The sequence below is a fragment of the Populus alba genome, chromosome 1 (genome assembly GCF_005239225.2).
Source record: "Populus alba chromosome 1, ASM523922v2, whole genome shotgun sequence".
Classification (NCBI taxonomy): domain Eukaryota; kingdom Viridiplantae; phylum Streptophyta; class Magnoliopsida; order Malpighiales; family Salicaceae; genus Populus; species Populus alba.
Genome location: NC_133284.1, coordinates 52,047,577 through 52,058,449, shown reverse-complemented (window position 1 = coordinate 52,058,449; position 10,873 = coordinate 52,047,577). Strand labels below are relative to the sequence as shown.

Here is a 10,873-nt window from a genome sequence, read left to right as displayed (position 1 = left end):
TCAAAAGGTATAGGAATACAAGTTCTAAATTAACGCGTTGGAGTAATCTTGCTTTAATTAATTTTTTTTTATTGAATTATTGAACCTCATGGGAAAGTTCCTGTCTAGATGCTATACAATCTATTTGAAAATTTTCTTTAAAATTACAGTTGGTCTCCAGATTTTGTTTTCTTGAGCTGGAGCAAGCAATAAAGAAGCAGCGGCAGCCAAGCCATTTTCATGGATCTTCAAGCAAGCATTGTTATCATTATTTCTTTCCTGATTTTCGCCTTCTCTCAAGCTCAAGACTTGCAACCTTTCCACCAAGAATATGGTCCTTTTAACGAAACTTACTATGGCATCTTTGAAGTAGAAGAACCCGCCACAATCAGCAACAGTGCCCTTCAGATTACTCCTGATTCTATCAATGGCAACTTCACTCTTGCGAACAGGTCCGGCAGGGTAATGCTCAATAAGTCCTTTGCCCTCTGGGAAGATGATGGGGTTGGCGGCGCAAGGGTGGCTTCTTTCAATAGTTCTTTTCTTATTAACATCTTCCGGCTAAACAACTCCATACCTGGAGAAGGGTTTGCCTTTCTCATAGCTCCGGACCTTGAGCTCCCGGAGAATAGTAACGGGCAGTATCTTGGTCTGACCAACTCGACTACTGACAACAATACCTCCAATGGCATAGTTGCCATTGAGCTTGATACTGTTAAGCAGGAATTTGATCCTGATGATAACCACATGGGCCTCGACATCCACAGCGTCATTTCTCGGAAAACCGTTCCCCTTGTCAACCTGGGCATTGAAATTGCCCCTGTGGGAGGCAGGAATCATATGGTTTGGGTTCATTATTACGGGAACAGTAAAAGAATGGAAGTGTATATGGTCGAGGAAGGAAAAGCCAAGCCTGCCACGCCGGCTCTCGCCGCAGAACTTAACCTCAAGGAACATGTCAGACAGAAATCTTACTTCGGTTTTGCTGCATCCACAGGAAGCAATTTCCAACTCAATTGTGTCCTCAAGTGGAACCTGACAGTAGAGATGCTATCTGATCCGGTTGCAAATGGTAATGGTAGAGATAACAAGAAGCTGATAAAGATCTGTGTAGGAATTGGGGTGGCTCTATTCTCATTCCTGCTTATAGGGGTAGGAAGTTTGGTCTACTATCTCCACAAGAAGAGGGCAGCATCGGACCCTACGCTGTTACGTGCCCTTCAGAGCTTGCCCGGAATGCCGAGGGAGTTCCCGTTCAAGGATCTGAAGAAGGCAACCAACAATTTCGATGAGAAGCATAAGCTTGGTCAAGGTGGATTTGGTGTGGTCTACAAAGGTGTGCTGCCAAAAGAAAACATCCAAGTTGCTGTCAAAAAGTTCTCTAGAGACAACATCAAGGGTCAGGATGATTTCCTGTCTGAGCTTACTGTCATTAACCGTCTCCGCCATAAACATCTAGTCCGGTTACTCGGTAAGTTTTCTTCTCTCTTGCTATATCTCAATATCTACCTCTCTTTGTTTCTCCTTTTACGTTTTACCACATGTCCATACAAAGTCTAGATCGTATCATTTTCTTTGTCCTGGTAAACATTTTTTTATATCTTGAAAGTGAAAACACTCAATTGCTTCGAAAATATAGCTTGATATTGAGAATAACAAAAAGGGTTTGCGAATTACAAGGTTTTCACTGTAGCCAAGTTCCAAGAAGGAATCTTAGAACATGCTGGTCCAAAATGTTGTCTTGCAACTTGGCATGTGCCTGGTTTGGAACTGTTCAAATTTCGAACAACCCTTTTTTAAACATTCTGTATGTTAGGTATGCCTACGATTGTCGATTTCATCACAGAAGTGTAGCAATAGGGCTGTTGGGAAATCTTTTGATGAAACTCGGTAGAGACTCGTGATGGTTGTTGGCAGATCATTCTCGTAATTTACCTTTTCTGCTTTTGTTTTGATCATCTGTAACTTTTAATTATTGGTTTCTTTTCTTTTCTTTTTATATTCTTTTCACGTTCATTTTTTCAAGTGGATCACACTTCTGAAAAGAAAAGGCTGTCAACAGCTATATCTAATTTAATCATTTTGCTAAAATCTTAAGAAATGCCCGTGTGAACATGATTTGGGATCCTTTTTTGGAGTAAGAGTGTAAAAAAAGAATCCAAAGATTTTGCTTTCAAAGAGTCTAAAATGTAGAGCTCCATAACTGGAATTTGGAAATTTGAAAGGACCAACCACCCACTACACCACGTCCATGACCGAGTACATCGTAGTGTGCGTGTCACTTTCATGGGTTGCATAGCCAATCTGGCTCTAAATCTTCAATGCAACAGTCTCACTGCTCAATCCATGTTCATACTTCAGTACAATGTGGATCTTCATTAAAATGGTTTAATTCTGATAATAATCTTGAAATTCATTAACTAGGCTGGTGCCACAAGAATGGGATGTTGCTTCTAGTGTATGACTACATGCCAAATGGGAGTTTGGACAATCACCTATTCCATGAAGATGAGGAGAACACCATCTTGGGGTGGAACTTAAGGTACAAGATCATATCCGGTGTAGCATCAGCTCTGCACTACCTCCATAAGGAATATGATCAGACAGTGGTGCATCGCGACCTCAAGGCAAGTAATATCATGTTGGATTCCGAGTTCAATGCTCGATTAGGTGACTTCGGTCTGGCTCGGGCATTGGAGAATGAGAAGACATCCTACGCTGAGCTCGAGGGAGTGCCTGGAACCTTGGGCTACATCGCACCAGAATGCTTTCACACCGGCAAGGCCACCCCCGAGTCCGATGTCTATGGCTTCGGTGCAGTAGTTCTAGAGGTGGTCTGCGGTCAGCGTCCATGGACCAAGATTGGAGGGTTCCAGTTCTTGGTGGACTGGGTCTGGTCACTACACCGCGAAGGGCGTATACTAGAAGCTGTGGACGAAAGGCTGAACAATGACTATGTTGCTGAGGAAGCACAGAGGCTGCTGCTGCTCGGACTAGCTTGCTCCCATCCGATCGCAAACGAAAGGCCTAAAACTCAGGTCATCTTTCAAATAGTATCCGGGTCGGTGCCAGCGCCGCGCGTCCCTCCTTTCAAGCCGGCATTCGTGTGGCCAGCATACGACGGCAGCATCGACGTCGACGCTAGCTCAGCTGGGACAACTCCCCTTACATCTGGTTGGACCCCTCAATACATCAGCAGGGAAAGTGAAGGATACACGGACTCTCCTGTGAGTCCTGTCTAGAAGCTGCAAAGTTCCATTTCTAAATCATCCTTGCCTTTCTTTTATTTCCTCCTCCTCCTCTTCTCTCTTCACATTTCTTGTCAACAAAAGGGAAGCGTCTAAGTTTTCAATACTGCAAATTACTTGTTCTTAATTTTTGCCTCTGTCAATTTGATTGACCCCCTTTTTTTTTGTCATTGTTGGAAGGGGAGACCGAGTAATTGTGTAAAAAAAAAAAAAAAAATTAATCCACAGAATTGTAAGAGTTTTCTTTCTTATTTCCACCAATATTTTGTGGATAATCAAGCAACACTGGATTTGCCCTTTTCCTCTCTTTGTTTCAACCAACCAACAGAGATCCAAATTGATTGAACCTCACAATTCAATGTTTGAACATTCAAGTTGTACTAATTCAAGTCTGACCCTCGAAGATCACATACGGAAAAGAAAATTGACCCTCGAAGATCACATATGGAAAAGAAAATTAATGTGATTTTTTTAATAAATCATTATGAATTTATTGATTGCATTTTTGAAAAAAATCAGAGATTGACGAAGATTTACCTACCAAATAATCCAGGCTGACCCTGAGTGTTGGACACTTGATTGCTTTGATTTTGTGTTCTGGTTTGGATGCTTTGGCTTAATTTTCTTTTCCGTCATGTGATCTTCAATGACTTTGTGTTCTGATTTGGATGCTTTGACTTTGAAGGGTCAGATTTTGACTGTTCAAACATTGAACCGTGAGATTCAATGACTTTGGATCCCTGTTGGTTAATCGAAACAAAGAGAGGAAAGGGGCAAATCCAATATTATCCACAAAATTAAATTGTTTTTTTCCCCATAATTACTCGCTCTCCCCTTCCATAACAATGACAAAAAAAAAAAAAAAAAAAAGAACAAGTAAATCAGATTGAAAGAGGCAAAAAGAACAAGTAATCTGCAGTGAAAGCATGCAGGGAAGTAGAAAGAAAGCCAGAAGGCAATGCAGACTATTTGCATCAGTTCCAGTATTCTAGGAACTGATAGTTTCTTACAACAAGATCACTGCCATGAATAAGGATGGTAGAATGAAAAGCAATAAAACCAGAACTCAATCAAATTCATAGATGAACATGATCTTTGTCCTTAGTTGTCAGTTATTATTTTCAAATTCATGTTAACTTGTCTTTCATTCAAGATTTTGTATTCAGTTTTATATGTTTTTAAAGTGAAGTCAAACACAATTATAAATATAATAACATAGGATGAGCGTGGATATTGATTCATATTCATATAATTTTCTAAGCATTTAATAATGTTCTTATTTTGTGGCTCACTTGGCTAACGCATGACGCTGGCAATATTATCTTTCATGACTCTATTTTTTAAAAAAAAAAAAAAAAACAAAACAAAAAAGAGCAAGATGTGGAGGCCTCCTGCCTCAAGCTCATGCGTCTAATCTATTTTATAATGGTCCATGAATTTTTTTTTATTGGCTGTTTGGTTTTTATTTTATTTTTTTATTTAATATTAAATTAATTATGAATTAATATTTATATTTTTTATTATATAATAAAATAAAATAAATAATTTAACCCAATAAAATTCATAACCGAAGTTATGTGTTTAATGGGTTACTAGGGTGAATATGAATTCTTAGCTGATCTTTCGCTCCCGATTAATTGGCGATTTTCTGGGTGCTTGGCTATTAATTAAATATATTAATTGTCAATTCATCGCCGATTCTTTTCTCTCCCATTGAATTGCCGATTTTATCTAAAGATCTCCGGTTAAAATCCCAGACCCGATTGTTTTACGGTTATTTCACGGTCAAATACCAAGTTTTCACATGCTGCCGAGCAATTTCCGATTATTTGACATCCCTCCCGATTAACTACTCCCTTCACGGATAATACTCGCCGATTTGCTGTTGATTATTTCGCAACAACCCCACAAATTTCCGAGGTATTAACGATTATCAGTCAAAGCAGCCGATTAATTCACATAATTAGCCAAATTTTTGCGTGCACATTTTTGCCGTGATAGTTGCACTTGAAGTATTATGTTCAAAGCTATTCTTTTTGAAGTTACTTTTTTTTACTATTTGTAACTAGCAGGTTTTTTTTTTTCAACCTTTTCCTTTCAACAATTGTGTCCATATCAAAGATCAAGTAGAATGTGGTGCTATTAATGTTGCTTTTATTAATTAATTAATGTTGATCTTATTAATTAATTAACAAAATCAATGTTTTCCTTTTGCAAATTAACCCAGTTGACTTATTTTTTTTGAGATACCTTTTGTGATTGGGTTTTTCTTTTTAATTTCATCTTTAATGCATGGATTAATTGAGATTAAGTTTTATATTTTGATTGGTTTTCTATGAAATTATTTCCATTTCTAGCTAGAGTCAAAGGTTACGTGGGTTGATCCAGGTCGTTTTTGTTTTTTTTAATTATTTATTTTAAATTTCATCTTTCAACATTGAATTAATAGGAAATTAAGCTTCATAATTTATTTTGATTTGCTTTCTATTGGGTTATTCTAGTTTCATGATCCAAGTTCAACAAGTTAACCTGGGTTGACTCAGGTTTTTTATTCTTTGTGTAATGATTTTTTTTTCAATTTTATTATTCAATATTAGGTTAATTGAGAGTTAGGTTTTAATATATTTTATTTATTTATTTTCTATGAGGTTATTATGATCTCATAATCTAAATCATAAATTTTACATATTGATCTAGGTTGATCCAGATCAATCCAATATATTTTTATTTTAATATGTTTTTTTTTTTAATGTTAGCCTTAATTTTCTTTTTTTTTTTTTTTCTAACTGTTTAGATTGTCTTTGAATTTGTAAAATAGATTAGGTCACACAAGGTAAATCCCTACATAATTATTTTTTTTCTTGAAAAAATATTTAACAATACCTAGATTTTTTGAAATGTTCTAAAAAAATTTCATCAACCCGCGTAATAGAAGAACCGATAAATAATATAGTGTCTTCTTAAGATTAACTTGCAAATGCTTCTCCAAAACCTCTTCCTCATTTCCTTAATCTGAAGATCAATGCAGTAAATGTGTTCTAAGTTTTCTAAACCAATTCTTCTTCAGAAGTTTGGTTGTTCAGACAGAGAGAAACCAGCACATGTTGCTTAGGCTACAATTTTCAGAGCACTTCCATGTTGAGAGCTAACAAGAACATTGTATGATGTTGAACATTACTTTCTTGTTTATAAAATTCTTGAGATGAAATCCTATCTTTTCTGTTCGAGCACAGGAACATAAAAGCTTGCAAATCTATGGAGAAACCCAGCTCATGTTGCTTAGGCTGCAATTTTCAGAACACTTCCATGTTGAGAGCTAACAAGTACATTGTATGATGTTGAACAATACTTTCTTGTTTATAAAATTCTTGAGATAAAATCCTCTCTTTTCTGTTCGAGCACAGGAACATAAAAGCTTGCAAATCTATGGAGAATCGAACATACTTTTATTGCTTAATTTGCTTGAAATCATGACATTCAGTTCAGGTAATGTCAAAATCTAAGAGATCCCTTCTTTACCAAACTAGAAAGGTAAAGCTAGAATGATAATTTATTTTTTGTTACTGGCAAGTGCAGCAGTTCTTCAGGCTGCAAATTGCTTGCTCCTTTATTTTTTAGGACTTGATACGTTTAAGTTCAAGGGCTTCACCAGCCTGCAATTTTGTGGTAAGTCTCAGCTTTCTGTAATCTTCATAAGTGAAAGGGACATAGAGACGGGGGTGTTCAGAGTCCACAAGTTCCGGCGGCGCTTCCACTTCCTCACTGGAAGCCAGCAGGAATGAAGCAATTGAAATCCGAATTGTAGCTTCCTTGCATTGCACTCGATGCTGCACGTTACGCAACCTCCCATTGCTCCATGCCTTTGTGACATCAACAAGCAGCAGCTTCAGAGCTAAGAAGCCGATTTACTACTTATGAAAAGGTAAACAGATACAGGAACTCTGTCATTACCTTAGCAATGTCTCCAAGATTGATCAGGACGGTGCCTGGCACCGGATCAACAGCTACATACACACCAGACGGGTTCATCACTTCAAGCCCTCCAACATTTTCATCATCTTGAAGGATAGTCAGGAACCCAGAATCTGTATGTATTTGGACTCCAGAGGAGCCTATAGTTTCAGGGGTGAAGTTGTACTTGTTGATCCTGAACTGGCAAACCCATGACTCAAAAAAATCACCACTTAACCCTAAACTTTCAGCCAACTTTCGAGCTACATCCTTGGCCGCCCCATGAATTGCCTTGGCATACATCTCTATAACCTCTCTGGCAACAACAATTGCAAATAAAAAATAGAATATCAATGTGTAGAAATGACATCAAAGAAACCAAGTTCATTGCAGTAAGAATTTGCTGCTGAAACTCCTTGTAGCCAGAAGTTTGAAAAGATTTCTAACCATTTTAGTTCAAGATAAGAGCAATTGGCCCCCCTTCAGAGAGGCTACAAGATAACCCAAAAAGGAAGCGGAGCTGTCTTGTCAATACTAGCATCCAAAGTGATGTGGCACATCTCACTCCATCATAAGGGTTCAATCTACTGATTCTAAGGATTTTCTATCATAAGAGTGATTTTCAGAATGCCTTCTCCAGTAATAATGATGATAGTTCTCTTTTTACCTTCCAACAGCCAATTGTTTTCAACTTTAAGAAACTTAATGAAAATGAAGTGAAGAGTGGTACAAATTCAAGAGAAATGAAGGGAAAAATTACCTTTGGTAAGGAGAGGCATCCAATTGGGAGCAGAAAGTGTCCACAGCCTGTGAAGACCCCATATCATACAGTCCCAAAGCCTCATAAAGAGGGTTGACTTGGCTTGGTGCCATGTAGCCACTCCCAGATATGACATCTAAGTTGCGTTTTTTCACATCGAAGGGCAGGTCTAACAATGATCTTACAACCCTCTTCATATCTGCCATGAGGGCCAAAGAGATATTGTGATTCACGAGCCTGAAACAGCCCCACTCTTCACATGCTCTTCTCAGTTTCTCATACTGTCCTGGAAACTCCTGCAGATCTATTGTTGGGACACCACTCTCTCCCATCTTTGTTTGTGGTAAGTCTATTCTTGATATATATGTATATATATAAAGGCCTTCCACTCTTTAGCAAGCTGTGTTAGAACACGGCATTGACGCTTATATAAAATTAAGGATTTGCTTTGCTTAGGGAGACATCATGTGGACAGACTTCACATTTTGTTCCCGACAAGTATGAGAAGGCAATGTAAAATGTTCATATAAAACAAAACATTGACATCTTTATGCTTGCCTTAGCAGGCTAGAGCAGGAAAGTATTGTCTTCAAAAACTTTAGTTGGAAATTAATCTTATCGGTCTGCATAAAAACCAACAAAAATGACGGTGCAAAAAGATGGAAATATAATGGAATTCATAGCACTCAATGACAGTAAGAAAGGTGTGCTTCTCATTTAAGTTTTGAATGGGCATCAAAGCCATGCGATCAACACGGATTAGGTGTGCTTCTCATGGATGGGCATCAAAATCATGCGATCAATTCGGATTATCCAAGAAAGAGAAATGCAATGAACAAGACCATAACCTCTGTCTCGGTTCATCAAATTGCTCAAAAACATGCCCAAATGAATCATTTACACAGGTCGGGGGGAGGGGGGGTATTTCTCTTGTTCATTATTATTTTGTGGTTTGGATTTAGACATCCAGATCACATATAAATTAGAGTTATTTATATAGTAATAAAAATATGAATTAGAGTTTTATATGACAACTTCATTCGGCTTCAATTCCGTTTATCTAGTTTGTTATTTTCTAGTATGTTATTTTTATTTGTATTAGTGAATATCAGAGCACAACAATTCCAGTGGTTATTTGCTTGTTGTATGTTGGAATAATCATGGTTAGAAGATGTGGTAGTATAGGATGTGATTATGCATGAGGGGATGAGGAGATTTTTCCTTGTAAAAAAGACATTCAAAAACTGGTGATAGAAGACATGGAAGGACATATTGCAAAATTTAAAAAAGGTGTTCATGAGTTGGTAATAGATGATATATAAAGATAAATTGCAAATTTAAACTGATTTTTGACAAAGGTGAGGAACCCTGGTGATTGTGAGAAGAGTGATCTCCGATCCATAGTTAATTTTGAGAACCCGCTTCAAAGACATGATGAACCAGATAAGAGGCTCACACTACACCATAAGCCAATCTAAATTTTGTTCTGACATGGAAAAAAAAGATGTTATAGCGCACAAGCAATCCTAAAAAAAGCAACAACAAAAAAAATCCAAGACTCAAGTCATTAACTTGACTGAGTCTAACAAACTTTAATAATCTTAATAATACGAAAACAAAAATACAATGATAATAAAAATATTGACAAAAAAAAAATGAAGCTCAATTATCAAACAATTCAATATTAAAAAGAGAAACTAAAAAAAAAAAAGCAAAGAAAAAACATTTCAGTCAACCCGAGTTAACTCGTTAACCCCATGATCTTGGGCATAGGATTGGGATAACCTCTTAGAAAAGAAAGAGAAAAAAAATAAAGCACAAAGAACAATTTCTAATAAATCAAATGTTGAAAGAAGAAATTGTTGAAGATTCTAGTATTAAGATTGATTGGACTTGATTTATAGGATGTAAAAACAGAAAGTCAAATATTTTTTTCTATAAAAATAGAATCTATTACTAATGTTTATTTATGTGTAGTTAATAGCAATTATAGAACTATTCTTAAATAGACTTATAGATGTTGTATATATACATGTATTTCTACTGCAGTAAATGAGAAATAAGAAGATAAGAATTCTCCATATACTATCAGAGCCAGGTTCAAAGCTTTTGAAAAAAAAACTATTTTCTTTCCTACACTACCCTACCATTTCTTATTGTCTAACCTAGTAAATTTGTTCAATTCTTAATCATGTCTGAAAACACCATAAAGAAACTCAAATCAAGTAAACATCAAGAGAACTTCAGAATTTACAATTATCCTATCAGCTTAATGAAAAAAAACTATTTGAAGCGGTCATAAATAATGAAAACTTTGTGAAAGAAAAGGGAAAGATCAACCATTTGATGGACAATCCTCCTAGTCTAAAAGAACTAAAGTTCACACTCTAGGATGAAGAAAACTCCATGATTATGTCGCGGCTATAGAACTCTATGATGCTGGAGGTTTGTGGTCCTTACATATGTCTAATCACAACAAAGAATATTTGTAAATTAGTGAGAAAAACCTATTCCAAAATGAAGGATGTTGCATAAATCTATAAGATTAAAATGAAGCTCTCAGTGACCAAACAAAGTACTATGATAGTTATTGAAATTACAATACTATGAAAGGTTTTTATTTCCGTATAATTATGGAACTGGCCTAAAATAGATTCATAGATATTGTATATATACATGTATTTTTGCTAGTAAATGAGAAACAAGACAACAAGAATTCTCCATAAAAACCGGGAAAAAAATCAATTTAAAAAAAAGTTGTAAAAATCAACTTAAAAAAAAAACATAAAAAAATCAAAATCAACTTGTATATACAAAAAGATTATTTTTTCCTAGTCATTATTATTTTCTATTTAATTTAGAAAAATATTTGTATTTATAGTATTTTTTTTTTCTACTTAGTTTAGGAGATTAAACATTCAAGACTAATAATTTT

General features: G+C 36.1%; 2 protein-coding genes across 2 annotated transcripts; one reads left to right on the top strand and one right to left on the bottom strand.

Annotated features, from left to right (window-relative positions):
• On the top strand, positions 1–3,526 carry LOC118048984 (probable L-type lectin-domain containing receptor kinase S.5). Its single transcript, XM_035058834.2, has 2 exons — positions 1–1,450; positions 2,404–3,526. Exons 1-2 carry the CDS (start codon positions 220–222, stop codon positions 3,219–3,221), a joined length of 2,049 nt encoding a protein of 682 aa, XP_034914725.1. The 5' UTR covers positions 1–219; the 3' UTR covers positions 3,222–3,526.
• Positions 3,527–6,652: 3,126 nt separating this feature from the next.
• LOC118048990 (2-oxoglutarate-dependent dioxygenase DAO) lies at positions 6,653–8,335 on the bottom strand. The gene is made up of 3 exons (XM_035058840.2): positions 7,939–8,335; positions 7,179–7,494; positions 6,653–7,087 (listed from the first exon to the last, which is right to left on the bottom strand). Exons 1-3 carry the CDS (start codon positions 8,268–8,270, stop codon positions 6,842–6,844), a joined length of 894 nt encoding a protein of 297 aa, XP_034914731.1. The 5' UTR covers positions 8,271–8,335; the 3' UTR covers positions 6,653–6,841.
• Between the last annotated feature and the right edge of the window lie 2,538 nt (positions 8,336–10,873).

What these genes read in the sequence shown, in the direction of transcription:
- LOC118048990 (XM_035058840.2), bottom strand. Translation starts at nt 8,270, where the DNA reads ATGGGAGAGAGTGGTGTCCCAACAATAGATCTGCAGGAGTTTCCAGGA. An exon ending in GATGCCTCTCCTTACCAAAG is followed by an intron (nt 7,495 to 7,938) that starts GTAATTTTTCCC and finishes TGTTGTTGCCAG; the next exon opens with AGAGGTTATAGAGATGTATG. An exon ending in ATCTTGGAGACATTGCTAAG is followed by an intron (nt 7,088 to 7,178) that starts GTAATGACAGAG and finishes GATGTCACAAAG; the next exon opens with GCATGGAGCAATGGGAGGTT.
- LOC118048984 (XM_035058834.2), top strand. Translation starts at nt 220, where the DNA reads ATGGATCTTCAAGCAAGCATTGTTATCATTATTTCTTTCCTGATTTTC. An exon ending in ACATCTAGTCCGGTTACTCG is followed by an intron (nt 1,451 to 2,403) that starts GTAAGTTTTCTT and finishes TTCATTAACTAG; the next exon opens with GCTGGTGCCACAAGAATGGG.